Here is a 17,458-nt window from a genome sequence, read left to right on the forward strand (position 1 = left end):
TCCCTTCCAGCATTCACCCCTAATCTGGCTTAGACCTGTGCAGGCACCGGGCATGCTGCCACAGTCTCTGTGAGCTCAAACCCCAGGGCACAGGTCAGAATTCTAGAGAAACCAAGTTTAATCCCTCGCCCTGGAACTGGGAGCTTGGGACTGCTCCTTTCCTGACCCCCACCAAGCCCACATTACACCCCAGACCGACTTCCATTCCTTTTCATTCCACAAACATGGAGACTAACTGCCCAGCCTTTGGGCTCACAGTAACACTCCTAATGCCCATGAGAGGTTTAATGGTTTGATGGTAGGTGCTCAAGTAGAGAGGTCAGGGGGGACAAAGAAGAAATAGGTGTTGAAGAATTAATAGGAGTTTGCTGAGTAGGCAAGGAGGGGAGGATGTCACCGTAGAGGCAACAGCTTTGTGCAAAGTCGGGACGGGAGGCAGTGGCTGCAAGGGTCTGGTATGGCCGAGATAAGAATCAATCACACTGCAGCTGGATTGTAAGGCAGGAGGAGGAAGTGGGTGGGGGTGGGGGAGCAGGGGGTGGATTATGCAGAAGGAGGGGCAGTGGGAGCCTCTGGAAGCTCTGGATGGGTTGTAGGTAGAGGTCCAGGGACTGTTAATAAGGGCATTGTCACTCAGAGAGATCACAGATGATGGCACAAGCTCCCGGGCTCAGAAAGCCTGTCCCCACATCCTGAGTTCAGCGTGGCTATACTCAAGCAGAGAAAAAAAGCTGGGGCTGCTGTGTGGTGATTAGGCTGGAAAGGAAGTGACAGAAGCAGGGTGCCTTATGAATGAATGAATGATGAGGCTGTTTGAGGTGAGCATCTGCTAAGTCGGGTCCTGGTTCTGAAGATGCCAGGGAAGAGAGGTCAGCATTTTTTTAAAGGGTGACTCCTTGTTCCTCAAATTCAGCCTAATGACTGGGGATGGGGGAGGAGACAGCCTGGGGCATCAGAGCCTCAGGTACAGGGGACACAGGATCTGACTTTGCCCTGACCTCTCTTCCGGTTTTCCTGACTTCTCTTCCAGGCCCCAGGCATGGCGATGGCAGTAGCCCAGAAGTTCAGTCACCTGCTGTCCAGCCTGTGGCACGTGGGCCAGAAGCCACTGCAACCAGAACCTGTGTTTACAGTGGACCGGGCCGAGGTGCCGCCGCTCTTCTGGAAGCCGTACATCTATGCTGGCTACCGGCCACTGCATCAGAACTGGTGTTTCTACTTCCGAACCCTGTTCCAGCAGCACAACGAGGCTGTGAACGTGTGGACCCACCTCCTGGCGGCCCTGGCCCTGCTGCTGCGGCTCATCATCTTAGTGGGGAGTGTGGACTTCTGGGAAGATCCTCACGCGCTGCCCCTCTTCATCATCGTCCTGGCCTCCTTCACCTACCTCTCCTTCAGCGCCCTGGCTCACCTCCTGCAGGCTAAATCGGAGTTCTGGCATTACAGCTTCTTCTTCTTAGACTATGTGGGTGTGGCCGTGTACCAGTTTGGCAGTGCCCTGGCACACTTCTACTATGCTATAGAGCCGTCCTGGCATGACAAGGTGCAGGCTATTTTCCTGCCCATGGCTGCCTTCCTGGCCTGGCTTTCCTGCGCTGGTTCCTGCTACAACAAGTACAGCCAGAAGCCAGGCCTGCTGGGGCGCACTTTCCAGGAGGCGCCATCGGCGCTGGCCTATGCACTGGATATCAGCCCGGTGGTGCACCGCATCATAGTATCTCCCCTCCCTGCCGAGGAGGATCCTGCGCTTCTCTATCACAAATGCCAGGTGGTTTTCTTTCTTCTAGCTGCCGCGTTTTTCTCCACGGTCATGCCCGAGAGTTGGTTCCCCGGCAGCTGCCACATCTTTGGGCAGGGACACCAAGTTTTCCACGTCTTTTTGGTGCTGTGCACTCTGGCCCAGCTAGAAGCTGTGACGCTGGACTATCAGGCCCGGAGGTCCATCTACGAGCCTCTGCACGCCCGTTGGCCCCACAACTTCTCTGGCCTCTTCCTGCTCACCGTGGGCAGCAGCATCCTCACTGCACTGGTCCTCAGCCAGCTGGTACGGCGCAAACTCCATCAGAAGACCAAGTGAAGCGGGCGGGTGGGAGCTGGCAGGGTGAGAGAAGGTGCTGGGGACAAAGGCCTGGACTTGGATCCAGATGGGAACAAAGCCTGGTAACGTTGATTGTATCTGGCAGGACAATGGCCAAAGCGATGATAGGCAATCCTTCGACCTGGGGATTGGCTGGGAGCCACAGAGCCTTGCTCAATTCCCTGCCAAGGGAGGGGAAGAGATGAGGGACTCCTGACCGCCCCTCCCTTGCCTCCTATCAGAGCTGAGGGCTGAGCTTCAGCCTTGGTCACCACCCTGGCTTGGGTTTTCCAGGTTGTTGGGTGAGAGGTAAAGACTTAGACCAGAGTCAAATTTGATGAGAGGGGAGGGGAAGTCTTAACAAGCACCACCTACCAGATCTCACGGGTGGAGGGAAAAGAAACAGGCCAAAAGATGGGTAGCATTTTAACTTTACTGTCCCCTGCACCACAGCCTGGAAGGTTGGGTTCCAGAGAGTCCCCAAAGACAAAAGATGCCCTCCACTGCCCACATCCCCGCATCACAACCCAGCCAGAAAGCCTCACATCTAGCTTGGCCTGTATTTCTTGCACACTGTTTCCAGCTTCTCCCCGCAACTCCTTTATGATTTTCAGATATGTCTCCTCAGCTCACTGTTTCCCGGGGTTCCTGGCTTTAGGAATTGTCAAGGAAAGCCCAAGGGGCCAGACTGGTCAGCCCCACCCAGGCACTCAGAGCCTTGAGCTGGGAAGGGCGAGGAGGTGTTTGCAGACTGAGCTTAGAAGGGCCTTTCAGGTAAAGGGAACTTCTTTACCTAGACGGAGATACAGGGAGTTCAGAGGGGCTCGAGGCAAGTTTGGTCCCTGAGGCTGGAGGTAAGGCTGGTCCCTGATATGTCCTAGATTCAATAAAATGACTATGAAATTGCTTTTTCTGTGTTTTGACTCCTCTTCCAGGAGAGGCCCTGCTCATAGGAGGTGGTTTTTTGTTGTTTTGTTGGCTTTTTTGTTTGTTTTTGCAGAAAGGTGCAGGGTGCTGAGGGGGTGGATTTGGAGCCAGTGGGGTTCATGTTTCATTTTTACCCTAGGGTAGAAGTGATGTTTGGAGTCATGTATCTCTGCAGAAAGGGCAGACTGGGCCTGTGTGGCAGGTGTGGGTGTAGCCAGTCGGAGTGCCAGGTGTGTGTCTGTGTATGTGATTATAGTCATATTTGGCATTTTGAGGGATTAAAAAGTGGCCAGGTTTGCCAGCCTGGGAAACAGAGAGATCCTGTCTGGAAGTTAAAGGATTGGGGATATAGCTTATGTAGAGCCTTTGCATGGGACCCTGCATTCAGTCCCTAGCTCTGCAAATGAGTAAGTAAGTAAATGGGGCATATCCCCCCATTGATAACATATTCCTTTGTGTACTACATATGAAATTTATATAAAATCATACAAAAACTTAGAAATATACACTTGGGGCTTAGAAATCGGCACTGGAGAGACTGCTCAGTGATTAAGAGTGTGTACTCTCCTTCCGGGAGATCTGAGTCTGATCACCAGCACACGTGTTGAGTGGCTCACAATCTCCTGTAACTCCAAATAATAATTACAAACTTCTTAATCTTCCTGCCTCTGCCTCTCACATGCTTGTATCTACAGCCTTTTGTGTGTGTTAGACAAGCATGCTAACAAATGAGCTATAGCCTCATCCCTCCATTCCGATTTTATTTGTTTTGAGTTTTGAGACTTCTCTGTGTAGCCCTGGCTGTCCTGGAAGACCTGTTCTGTGTAGACCAGGCTTGTCTTGTAACTTACAGAAATCCACCTGCCTCTGCTGGGATTAAAGGACTGTGGCACCACCACCCAGTTCCTTGTTCCATTTTTTATTTCATGTCTTCAAAAATCTTCCACGGGGTGGCTCAGTTATTCTTACATGCCGATTAGTGGCAACCTCCAGTGTCGGGTTACCACCAGGTCAGCCAGGGGCAAGAGGGTTTGAGGCGGGGTCTAGAACCTGGCTCTACTGTTCCCTTTGTGAGCTCCATAGTAAAAGTCTGAGGCTAGAGAGATGGCTCAGCAGTTAAGAGCACTGGTTGCTCTTGCAGAAGACCCTGGTTTCATTCCTAACTCCTATATGGTGACTCAGAAGAACCTATAACTCTAGCTCCATCCTCAGGATCCAACTGTTCTGTCCTCCCTTGTATACCTACGCTCATGTGCGCATGCCTACAGGCACATACCCTGTACATAATTTTTAAAAATTATATATAATACATTTACATAAATATATCCACACATATATTAACATTATATTAACATGTAATACACCCACACATAGAATATATGAATATATTTTATTTTATTATGTATATTCTCTATATAATTATATATTCACATATTATCCTCATATAAGTTCTATGAATACATATTATATATATGAGCACATATTATATACTTAATGAAAAAAAGGGCAATCCTGCCAAACCAAACTTGGTGGTGTCCTTCCTACACGTGAAGAGTCCATACAGGAACGAATAACACAGAGGGAAGAGGAGACCAGTTTCCAGGAAACGCCAGGCCTCCCTCGCGCACTGGGCGTGGTTAGAGGCGGGACTACGTCACGACGGCCGGGTGGAGCCCCGCCTCCGGCAGCGGCGGGAGATCTGAACGGGCAAAACGGCCGCGGAGGCGCGCGGTTCTCGGCCGCCATGAGTCGTAAAAAGCCGGAGGAGGAGGCGTGTGGCGTGTGGTTGGACGCGGCGGCGCTGAAGAAGCGGAAGGTGCAGGTGAGACGCCATCATGGAGGTGATACGCGGGCTTTGGGGACGCCTGAGAGAGGGGGTCGGCACGGAGGGAGGACGACCTCGGGGCGACTGGCTGCGCGAGGCCGAGAGCTGGCGCCTAAGTCGTCCTGTGGCATGCTGGGGGACGCTCAACTACTGGTCACGCACGGGGTGTGTTCTGTCCAGTTGCCAGAACCAGCGACATCGAAAATGCAGAACGAGAATCTGGTCCAACTTGAGCATCCTTGGCGTGCTGGCGAGACTAATGAGCATTTAATATGCGTTGGTTGTCATTAATCTCCCCCCCTCCACTAATGAAAGAGGGTTTAGTAGTCCAGGTGCACGCAGTTCGCTCATTACCAAGTGTTTAGCATTTTATGCTGGCCATTATGTTTAGGGTTTCAGATAATATTGCTTGGTATAGCTGTATGGTCGTATCAGTCCAGTTACCTAGGCAGAACATGAAACGTCTCCATAAGTAGTTTCAAGAGAAATGTGATTTTTGGGAGTTTAGAAAGAGTGTATTGATTTGACACTATTAAAGCAGATTGAACGGAACAGGTGGAGATCTGAGATTTTTAAGTAGTTTGATTAGCCGTCTAAAGACCAGCTGTTAACCTTTGTTAACTTTTTTTTTTTTGCTGATGAGAAATTGGAAATTCTTGTTTCGTTTTGTTTGTTTTGAGGCAGGGTTTTCTTTTATGTAGCTATTCTGGAACTCACTGTGTAGAGTGGGCTAGCCTTGAACTCAGAGATACACTTGTTTGCCTCTCCAAATGCTAGGATTAGTGTGTGCAACCACACCCAACTGAAAAAAAATTGAGGATTCTTAAAGTCATCTTACAACTGAAGTAACGCCCCTCCCCAACCCCACTCCGGACAGGGTTTCTCTGTGTAGTCCAGGCTGTCCTGGAACTCAGAGATCCACCTGCTTCTGCCTCCCAAGTGCTGGGATTAAAGGCCATCACTGCTGGGCTGAAGTAATTTTTTTTTCCTCTTAAGAATATTTTTGGAATGGGTAATATACTGATGCATTCTATAATTTAAACATATAGTCTATGAGACATACTCCTGGCTTTGGCTGAAATATATGTGTGTGTGCGTTCACACACACGCAAATGAATTTTTTTCTATTTACAAATAATTGCATGCTATACGTTGCTTAGCAATTTGTGTGTGTGTGTTTAGATTTTCAAGATTAATTTTTAATTTTGTGTGTGTGGGAATGTACATGAGTGTAAGTACCCACAGAGGTCAGACATGTGTAAGAGTCCCCCTGGAGCTGGGGTTACAGGTAGTTGTAAGCCACCTGATATAGGTGCTGGGAATCAAACTCAGGTCCTCAGGAAGAGTATGCGCTCTTAACCACTAAGCTCTCTCTCCATCCCATCCCAGCTACCCCTGCATGTCTGTATGGATGACTTTAGAGGGGAGCGATAGTTGTGAGCTGCCAGCGATAGTTGTGAGCTGCCAGATGTGGTTGCTAGGAACTGAACTTGGCTCCTCTAGAAGAGCAGCAAGCTTTCTTAACCACTGAGCCAGCATGAAGTTTGGGTTTTTACTTCTTGCCTTGTGAGTCATGTTTTTATAGAGCCGCCTTCATGCCTTTGTAATGTTACATGTATAAAATGTCATTCATTGTATGCGGTATACATTGTATGCTGTAGTCGGCTCAGGCTGCCATGACAAAATACCGTAGACTAGGTGGCTTACACAACAGAAGTGGTTTTCTTAGTTGTGAGGACTGCCAGTCTTTAGATCAGAGTGTTGTCATAGTCATGTTTTGGTGAGCTTGCAAACAATGTGCTTAGGTGGCATTGTGATGTCTGTGTGGGTGCATGTGTGGAGGAGAAACAACAGGCTCTCTGGTATCATCAGAGACTCACCCTCAACCTCATCTAATACTAATTACCTCCCAAGTCTCCATCTCCAGATACCATCCCACTGGGAGTTAATGTTTCAGTATATGAACTCCATGTAACCACAGTTCAGTCCATAGCAGACCGTGTGTCTGTGTGTCTGTCTGTGGTCCCTAATTAATGAAAAGTTGTCTTCCATCTTTTGCTATTCAAAACAGCTTCCAAGCTAGGTTTGATTGCATGTGACTCAGAAGCTGGAGGCAGTTGGATTCCATGTTTGAGGCCATCTTGGTATGGCTGAGTTCCAGGTCAGCTTGGACTATACGGTGAGACTGCCTCATGGGGACAGCAACAAAATCACAAAACCCAAAGCCATTTCTGTGGTGAATGTGGCACAACCTTCTCCTGCACCTTACTGTATGCATGTGTTCTTTGGTATCCTATGTAATATGTATGTACTAGTTTTGTTTGTTTTCTTTTTCTATGTAGACCAGCCTGGCCTGGAGCTCACTATGTAGACCAGGCTAGCCTTGAACTTTCCTTGATCCTCCTGCTGAGATGACAGGGCATATGTAGTATTTAATATGTACTATGTAAATGCTAGTGTTTCTTTGGGCTCTATGATTCTCTTGGGAGCAGATTACAGAGGTTTGTGGACTGGGATGATAGCACAAGTCAGACAACCCTAGGCTTGTGATTGGCATCTAAAGGGACACTGTTCTTAAGAACCACCTCTTAACCTGTGGGGTCTGACGTCTGGGAGTAATGGTGTCACAATGAATTGAGTCAGAGGTTGTTTAACGGGTCTTGCTGCCTGGATTGTTTGCTAGGCTATGAGGAAAAAATCCATACACTTAGCATTGAATGTGTATTTTCCTACTATGTTCTCATAAGACACTTCATGTACCAGACAAGAGCACTACAGTGTCTAACAGACTATAGAACCTGCCTCTTCTAGAGTAGCCCTCAGAGAGGCTCGCAGGGCATAGCTTCTGGCCAGTGCTTTGGAAAACCTCTTTCCCCTCTTTGTCCTTAAATAGAGCTGTTGTTTTGGAGAGAATGAGGGTGGCATATAGTGTGACCTATATTAGAGTGAGTTTGTGTCCGTCTGTTCTCACGGCCACAAGCACACAGCACTGGCTCACTGCACAGGTTTCGGGACAGTGCATAGTGGCTATTTTCTTTTTTATGATTTAAAAACTATTTAATCACACATGGTAACACAAGCCTGTGACCCCAGCATTTTGGAAATGGAGACAGGAAAATCAAGAGTTCAAGGCTGCTGGGCTACATGACAGACAGACCTCATTGGTGGGAGCTACAGTTAACACATTGAGATCCTTCAAGACGTGTATATAAGTAGTACCCCCCCCCATCTAGTGAGTATTTGAAACCTCAGCACTAAACCCTATGTATGCTGTATTTTTTCTGTAGATAAATACCTATCATAATTTTTGTTTATTAAGATTTTTGTTTGGTTGGTTTGGTTTGATTTGTGTTTTTGAGAGAGTATCTTTCTACATAGCCCTGGGTATCCTGGAACTCACCATGTAGACCAGGCTGGCCTTGAATTCACAGAGATCCACTTGCCTCTTCCTTCTGAGTTCTGAAGTTAAAGACATGCACCACTATGTCCAGCATTTATTGAGATTTTTATTTTAGATTTTTTATTATTATTTTGAAACAGTGTCTTCCTATAGCCCTGGCTGCCCTGGAACTTATGTAGATTAGGTTGGCCTCTCCCAAGTATTTGAATTCAAAGTGTGTGCCACCGGAAGAGCAAGACTTATTTTTAATTCTGTATGGGTGTGCGTGTTTGTTGGAGTATGTGCACATTAATGCAGATGCCTGTAGAGGCCAGAGATCCACTGGAGTGGTGTCAAAGGCAGTTGTGAACCAATGTAGGTCCTCTGGATGACAAGCGCTCTTGACTGCTGAGTCATCTCTGCAGCCTTTATTAAGACTGGGTCTCAGCCAGACAGTGGTGGTGCAGGCCTTTAATCCTAGCCTTTAGGAGGCAGAGGCAAGTGGATCTCTGAGTTCAGGGCCAGCATGGTCTACAGAGCAAGTTCCAGGACAGTCAGGGCTACACAGAGAAACCTTGCCTTGAACCTCCACTCCCCCCAAAGAGACAGGGTCTTGTGCATTTCAGATTGTCCTTGAGCTTACATGTAGTCAAGGATGACCTGAACTTCTGATCTGCCATCTCTGTCTTCTGGGTGCTGGGTTTTAGGCATGTGCCATCATGTCCAATGTTATAAGGTGCTAGAGATGAAAATCAGAGCTTCCTGAATGCCAGATGAGCACTCTATCAACGGAAGGACATCCTGAGCCCTAAAGCTTTACCTTATAAACAGTTTTATAATTTTATAAACGATTTGACTCTCAGAGAGAGCATAGATACGCAGTGAAGTACACTGGCTAAAGACCACTCTAATCCTGGTGGAGTAGAATGGTGCAGAAACTCGCCGCGGTAGTCATAGTGACAAATTACAATGAAAACTTGTTTATTTCCATAATTTCCGCTACATGTTAGACTTGAGCTGCTGTGGAAACTGAAACGAGACAGTGGAGACTTGAGCAAAGGAGGTACTTTCCTCACATGCGGGTTACAGCTACTTACCTTCTACCTAAGACCCCCCACGGTCTGTGACTGTTTGAAAAAGTCTTTAATTTAGATATCTTTCAAGTTTTATCTTTTAACTATGCTAGGTCCTGTATTTAAAAAAAAAAAAAAAATTGAAAAATCTGCCCCTGCCCTCTTGCCCCAGTACTGGGTATTGAATCTAGGGCCTGGCACATGCCTGGCAAGCACATTACTCTCCCTGACTTTAAGCTTTTTTACTTCGTGTGCAGATGTGTTCGTATGGGCACATGTATGCATGTATGAGCACATGTGTGCGTGTGCAGGCATCCTTGTGAGCCCTTAGGAAAAGTATTTTTCCTACACATGAGGGAGGTGGCACAAATGTAAGGTGATTAATATGTTTGCCATCTTTATTGTGTTACATTTAAATGTCATGATAACTAAAGAGAGGGCATGGTCAGGAGAAAAGGGCCCTGGCTGAGTCATCGCTGGTTTCTAGGCCAGCGTGGTGGAACACGGACTGCTGCCTGATCTGATCCTCGGCAGTTTTCTTAGCATCCATCCCATCAGCACATTCCCGGCTGGGCTTTCAGCTATATTTAGAATTCTGGCCTCTATTCTTCCTCTTTACCATCCCCTTCGTTTATCCTCGGGTTATTCTTGGCCTCCCTGCATCAAGCCTCTTGCATGGTATTCAAGTTCTCTACCACCTCCATATCCTAAGCTCTGTCTCCCCCAACTCTGCTAAGGTCTCACTATGTTCCCAAACTCAAAATCCTCCAGCCTCCGCTTCCCACATGCTGGGGTTATGAGTGTCTCAATGCCTAGTCTAGAGTTGTGTGTCTCCCACATGAGCCAGAATGACCCCCTGCTCAGTTAAATTGAATCCATCTATTCATCAAAGCCAGAAGCTCCTTTAGTCCTTGGAGCACTATTTGATGAGCATATGCTTGCTCCCTGCTCAGCCTCACTCTGCTCTTCTGGTCCCCTCGGCCTGGTGCTTTAGCACTTCTCTGCTGCAGAGCCCATGGAGTAGTCACATGCTCCATTTTGCGCTTGCTCAGACCCCAGTTTTATCAGTGAGTTCTTCCTTAGTCACCAGAACACGGGAGCCTTTGTCCCTGCCCCACACACTTGTTGATATCTTTCCCTTGCTTTATCTTTCACAGTCTGCCCAGCATACAATGTGCTCTGTGTTTAACCTGTTCCCTTTTGCACTTGTCTTCATTAGACTGAAGTGCTGCAGGAGTCGAACAGTTGTACTCAGTAAATAGTTATCCGCCGAGTGGACCACCCGTCCAGCTTTGCCGGCTCTGCTGCTGTTGCAGTGCCTTACTCTAACTCTGAGGGATGAGTGGGAGGACTTCGAGCTTTTTTTGGGTAAAAAATAGGCTGGAGATCTCTAGGAAAGTGGCTGCTGATGTGTTTAACACTCCTCCTTGCTGATACTACCTCCTTTCTTTTTAATAGAAAAGAAAAGCTTAGTTCATTAAATGGAAAGGCTTAACAGTAGTGGAGTCCATTGGGCAGCACTGTGGGTGCTGTGGCCTGGCAAAGACCCATCCCATCTTATGCTTTCTGTCATCCTGGTATCTATTTTAGTCAGAAGTTACATTTTCTCATGCCAGAGTGGAGGTCATTGACTGTGTACGTTTCCAAGTTTGTACCCTAATCTGGAATCACAGTTCCTCAGTGTGGTCAATCCAGTTACCTGCCTTATACAGCTGTTTGCTGGTGACCACTTCCCTGTGGGACAGCTAGGCCCAGCCTGGCTGGCTGGCTTTGCTTACCTTCTCACCTGAGTGGGTACTAACTCTTATGATCTCCTAGAACTCATATCTGCTTGCTTTAACCCACCAATTGAAACTCTAAGGAAGACATGTTTGAATAATGTCCTGGACTCATGTAAAAGGCATTGGCTTAGTGCTTTCTTCTCTGTTCTCCTGCCTTGGGATTATAGTCATGAACCCCCATTACTAGCAAAGAGAACCCTCCCCCCATGCAGGCTGACCTCTAGCTTTCTGAGCATTTTGTTTGTTTACATTTCAATATCTTGCATATAGATACTCAAATATCATTCACAATATTTCACACATTTAACATGTGTTCCCATAAAATTGAAAGACCATATGCCAGCGTGGGCTTCTTACAATGTGTTGGGTAGGCTCCAAGAGTGAGTATTTCTAGGGAGCAAGGCAGAAGTGCTTTGCATTCTAGTTTTGGAATTCAGATTATGGGTCAAGGTAGTCACAGGATTTTTTCCTGAACTCACATTCAAGGTGAAGCAATAAGGACCTCTCTCTCTCATGGAAAAATGTAATTGTCACCTTAGCAGAACTCTGGACATGGAAACTCGTGGTTGCTTGTCTTACCTGCGTTGTGGGAACTCCAGTGTCTTGACTCACAGAAGTGTGAGCTCTGGGAATCGTTCAGCCTGCAGTTGCAGCTGGCTGTATTTCTAGGGCTCAGCCTTCCCCCAGTAGCAGCACAGCTTGAACAGTGGACCAAAGTATGTCTGCAGACGCCTGCAAGTCTACTGCAAAGGATCTCTGCAGATGCCTGTAAGTCATCTCTGAATTGCAAATCTTACCTGGGCTTCTCCCAAGTCCCAATCTTCATATTGGCTGGTAGTGGTGGCACACACCTTTAATCCCAACACTCAGGAGGCAGAGGCAGGTGGATCTCTGAGTTTGAGTCCAGCCTGGTCAATAGAGTGAGTTCCAGGACAGCCAGGGCTGCACAGACAAACCTGTCTTAGAAACTGAAGAACAAAAAGAAGAGAAAAGTTAAAAGACCAATTGGATGCTGACTTAGTGATAGAGACTGCAGTGCTCATCTTGTGTGCACACTGAACTGGAAAGTGCTTCCGAGCAGCAGCTAGCGATACCTGCCAGGGTTTCCTTCTCTCTGCTCCCAGTTCTTCACTGCCTGCTGTGCATGGGATTTTGGGGGTTTTGTGGGGTTGGGTATTTGTTTTTTAATTTTAACTTTTATGTGTATGAATGTTTGCTATGTATGTCTGGTGCTGGTGGAGGCCAGAAGACATTGGATCCCCTGGAATGGGGGCTACAGATGGTAGTGACTACCATGTGTGCAGATCCCCTGGAAGAACAGCTAGTGCTCTACCAGCTGGGCTGTCGCCCCAGGCTTCACTGTTCGCTGTTTAAATGTTTGGTTTGTCTGGAGCCCTGGTTGGCCTAGAACTTGCTATATAGACCAGTCTGACCTTGAACTTGGAGAGATCCACCTGCCTCTGCCTTTCCAGTGCTGGGATTAGAAATGTACGCTACCATACCTGGCAAAAAATCTGCCTTTAAATGTGCAATCTTGTTTTAACAACTTGAAGTACAACAGGGTTTCCAAATGTACAACTGGAGTCACCTCCTGCCTAGAATACATACAGTCTAAGCACTTGGGAGGCAGATTCAGGAGAGCCACAGATTCAAGGTCCGCTGGGTCTACATAGTGAAACCTGTCAATAGCAACAGTCTGTAACTCCAGTTCCAGGAGATCTGGTGCCCTCTTCTAGTCTCAGAGGGCACCAACATGCACTCAGTCCACAGACACACAAGTAGGCAAACACTCATACTAATGAAATAAAAGTAAATAAATCTTGAGGGGAAACTGACAAAAAATAGTGTGAGAAAAAAAGGAACCTTACTTACGGCTGGTTCCGAGTGGAGCCTGGTGCGCCACTATGAAACCAATGTGGACCTTTCTCTAAAAGAAACAGAACAAGCACATGGCCCTGTGCATATACCTAAAGGACTTATAACCTACAGCAGAAATACTTGCTTGTCCCTGTTTATTGCCACTCTATTCCCAACACCAAGGAGATGGAATCAAACCAGACAATGAAAAGGAGGAATATATACATCATATTCACCTTGGAGAAAATGAAATGATGCAGTTTACAAGAAAATGGATGGAAGTTGGCTCAGCGTTTTCGGGGATAGTCCACATGGTGGTGAATCCTGGCCGTCCAGCTGAGGGCAGTTGTTCACACTGTCTGCAGTTAGGAAACAGACTGAGTGCTGGCGGCTCAGCTGGCTTTCTCCTTTCTGCATGGTGCTGCCTACTTTAACAGTATGTCTTCCCACCTCAGTTAAGACGGCCCTGACAGGCAGGCCAGAAGCTAACCTCATCTAGACTATCCCTGTCTGGTCTGCCCAGAGGCTTGTCTCCTGCAAATTGACAGTGTCAATGACCACAGTAAGACAATCATTTTCACCATATCAATCCTTCAGTGAACATGGGAGATCTTTTTATCTAGTATCTGCAATGTTTCTGAGTGTTTTACTAAATTCTCCATTATGATTGTACAGATCTTTCATTTATTAAGTTTATCCCAGGGTATTCTATTGTTTTTGAGGTAATTTTGAATGTGATTTCTCCTTGACATGTTTGTTATCGGTATATAGGAAGGCTGCAGATGAATGTAAGATAATGTATCTTTCCACCTTGCGGAAAGTGTTTATCAGTCTAGAGTTTTCTAGTAGTGTGTAGAGTCCCTCTGGCTAATCATTTCATTTACAGTAGGGGCGCTTTGACCTTTCTATTTGTAACTCTTGTGTTAGCTTTTCATGTTCCAGCTAAGACATCTAGCACTGGATAAGAGCAAAGTAGACACCTTGACTTGTTCCTGGTTTTAGTGGGAATTTTTCCTATGTAACATGTTGCCTTTATAATTATTTATGTGTCTACTATTATGGGTTTCTTCAGGACTTTGACCATAAAGGGATGTTTGAATGATTTGAACCCAATCCATGTGGTTCTGTGACCATGATTGTAACTGTTAAGTGCATATTTGAAAATATCAAAATGTATTGATTGCTAGTACAGAATCAATTATTTCTAAATCTAAAGGAAAGGGCCTCATCTCTGCATTCTTTAATTAATACTGTTTGGTCAGCTTTACTGATAACTCTTGGATATTGGAAAGACTGGGCTGAAGTAAGGATCCTCACAATTGTAGGAAGCAGAGGGAGATGATGTTTAATACAAATCACCTGCCTAGAGAATGGGTACGAGTTAGGCCCACAGGGTGGAACTAGCATGCCTCCAAGATTCACTGCTGTTAATAATAGTAATGGATTCCATTATTTTTCTCTCTCAGACACATTTAACCAAACTAGGTACTAAAATGCTGACATTACTTCCTGGAGAGAGAAAACCTAATGTTCCTTTTCCTCAAAGAAGAGGCACTTGGCAGACCAGCATTGCATCTTTTGTTACCTCACAGCCAGGTATGGTACCCATCTGGAAACTCGTCAGCATCTCTGAAGCAGAACAAGTGTGGTCACTTCTCCATGGTGGAGTCTTTCTGAGCTGTAGATGTTGCCTTGGAGAAGCTGGGTGTTGTGCACACTTTTATATGTGTGTGCTGTTTCCCTTCTGTGCCATCTGATTTAAGTATTGTATATTCACTGAGAGCAGTGAGGAAGGGCAGACATGAGCTGTCTCAGAGCAGGCTGGAGCACTGGGAATGAGTGCTCTCACTCTGGGTACCACTCAGGATTGCTATGTAAACAATGTGCACCATTCTTCTCCAAACCAACTGCAAACACTTTTATAACAAACAAGGGAAGTTCCTGCTCCAGTCCCCATTTTCAAAACCTGGTATGTTTTATATATCCTATGTTGAATTCTTAAGAAAAATTGAAGATTCTCACAGAATAGTCTCTGCAGTGTATCTTATTAGAGATGTTTAAAAAAATCTACCATTCTGCTTTTTAAAATTATAACTTTATATACTGTGAGTGTAATTTGTGTGGACTAGGAATCCTGTTTTGTTCGCCTTTAAGGGAAAACAGACTCCACCCCACACTTCTGAAATGGATAGGCTAGACACTGGTTTGTTTTCAGATCCTAACTGCTTGATTTAGCATCCCGCTATCTTCATTGGCTTTCCCATGAAATGACACATATTTTTATAATTACCAGAAAATTTTAGAGTTTGATTGCTAATATGATTTTTTATGACCTTATAAAACAAATATCTGAGCATTTTTCTTTGAGGATATTCCTGGGTATGTGGTTAACTAAGGCAGGATCATTGTTTAGTAGAAACTACAGTAAATAAAACAAAAGCAAAACTGTTTGGGCTGTTGTTAATAAAACCCTGTGACAAAAACTGAGGTGGAGAAGGCAACTATGGTCTGACTATAAAGCATATTTGAAATATTAGGCAGAAGGCAGATCACTGGAAACATCACTTTGAATAGGGGAATATGTGATTGAAGTTTTAGAGCAGTCAGCAGAGAAAAGCGAGATTGAAGATAGGACTATAAGCCATGAAGGTCTTTCAAGAGTCTAGGATCCTGTACTTAGTAGTACTAGTGCCTGACACTGGGTTCGGGACCCACGAACTCCTGATCAGAGCATTTTTCTTAGTGTAATTATTTTTCGTTTCATTAGGAATGACAAATGGAGGTAACCGGAAGAACATTTTCTCTCTCAAAGAAAATCAGATCAACAAAGAATGCGAGAAAGCCCAGCTAGACTGCTTGGACCAAGGGTTAGAGAATGATTGCTTGGTGTCACCTTTGGTCACTTCAACTCCTGAAGACATCCAGGAAGCTGGACGTTCTCTTCAGTCTCCCCAGATTTCAGGCTGTCAGAGTTTGGAAACAACATCTTTGACTATGGTGTCTTTGCCCCGGCCAGATGTCCTGATGGGCACCAGAGAAAGTAAAGCTCCCCTGGCTTCTTCTGTTACCCAGTTCTTGGAATGTCCTTATTCGCTGGACCAAAGAGAGGCCAAGAGGAAAAGTGAAGGGCTTCATGAATCTAAGACAGACTGTCCAGGGATGGGAAGTCACATCAGACCACTTGGGGGTAAATCTCATCAGCCCTTGGACAAAACTGAAGTAGGAAAAAGGAGGCCTGCCAAGGAGAACAGGCAGGGCCCTGTGCATCTTCAAACCTACAGGATTGAATCCTGTAGTAGGAAAAACACACTATTGGTGACAAAAAGTCCTTGTCCTCTTTCTGTATTTTCCTGGGACACTGAGAGGAGTTACAGGGATTCCTGGAGTCAGCTTTTTACCGAGGATTCCCAAGGCCAGCAAGTCATTGCCCACAACACTAAAATGCCTTTCCAAGATGTAACCAATGCTAGGAATGAAGGCTTAGGGCAGTTTGCTGACAGCCCTCAGGCCCAGGGCCAAGATGGCCCTACTCAGTTACATATGCAGTCACACCTGCTCTTTACCCAGGACTCTGAAGGGAATCGGGTTATCAGGCACTAGTTCTAAATGTTTATGTGAGTGTATCTTGAAGTGGCAGAGATGGAGAAAAGCAGGGTGGGGCTGGGTAGAAAGGAGGGTTTAGGTGAAAGACCAGGTGGGATGAAGCAGTTGATACAGAACATTTTCCATAAGTAAATAAAGCAGGCGGTGTGTGGTAGTCATTCTGGCTGGTATCATGTGTTCCACTCAGGAAGGTGACTGGTGCATCCCATGAATGTGACAGCAGAACAGGACTAACCACTGAAACCATTCAGTTCATGGAGCTGTTCCTCTGCCCTTCTAGAGGCCTGGTAGCTTTTGCTTCTTAGATACATGTTCTTTTCATCTCTGGATCATTCAAGCATAAGCTTGGGGCCATTATTCCCGACTGCAGTTGAAGAGAAGTCCACCTCCCCAGCCCAGGTGTGTGGAGCTGGTGAGGGGGACAGAGAGGACATATGGCAGATGATTCCCCCCTCACCCAGCACAGGGTCTTTCTGTGTAGCTCTGGATGGCCTTGAACTCAGAGATGCTGGGATATGCGCCCATAGCCCACAGGTCATCCTTTTGTTGACTATAATGCTTGGAGCTGGAGAGATGGTTCAGATGTTAAGAGCACTTGCTGCTGTCACCGAGAATCCAGATTCAAGTGCCAGCAGCACCCACGCGTCAGTTCCTAACTGCCTATATATAACTCTAGTTTTATGGGATCTGACCTCTACAGGCACCAGACACACGTGCATACAGAAGGCAAACTTTCATAAAAATAAAATGAAATTAATTTTTAAAAAAGGCTATTTGCTTTATCTCTTTGTACCCAAATCTGAAATTTTGCTCTTTGATGAGGGAAGAGGTAAGTTCCCTTTGCAAAACTGGCTCTAGGTTAATGTCTGGAAAGCTGGCTCTGGTGGTAATTAAAACATTTATCAGAGCTACACAGTTGAGTACTGGACTACCCTG

At 46.1% G+C, this 17,458-nt stretch overlaps 2 protein-coding genes across 2 annotated transcripts; both read left to right on the top strand.

Moving 5' to 3' along the window:
• Positions 1-1,039: 1,039 nt before the first annotated feature.
• On the top strand, positions 1,040-2,952 carry PAQR7 (progestin and adipoQ receptor family member 7; the record flags this gene model as incomplete). Its single annotated transcript, XM_080920845.1, has 1 exon — positions 1,040-2,952. One exon carries the CDS (start codon positions 1,040-1,042, stop codon positions 2,075-2,077), a length of 1,038 nt encoding a protein of 345 aa, XP_080776971.1. The 3' UTR covers positions 2,078-2,952.
• A 1,796-nt stretch (positions 2,953-4,748) lies between these two features.
• On the top strand, positions 4,749-16,519 carry AUNIP (aurora kinase A and ninein interacting protein; the record flags this gene model as incomplete). Its single annotated transcript, XM_080921845.1, has 3 exons — positions 4,749-4,826; positions 14,386-14,515; positions 15,687-16,519. 3 exons carry the CDS (start codon positions 4,749-4,751, stop codon positions 16,517-16,519), a joined length of 1,041 nt encoding a protein of 346 aa, XP_080777971.1.
• Positions 16,520-17,458: the final 939 nt, after the last annotated feature.

The sequence above is a fragment of the Micromys minutus genome (assembly GCF_963924665.1).
Source record: "Micromys minutus genome assembly, chromosome: 9".
NCBI classification, from domain to species: domain Eukaryota; kingdom Metazoa; phylum Chordata; class Mammalia; order Rodentia; family Muridae; genus Micromys; species Micromys minutus.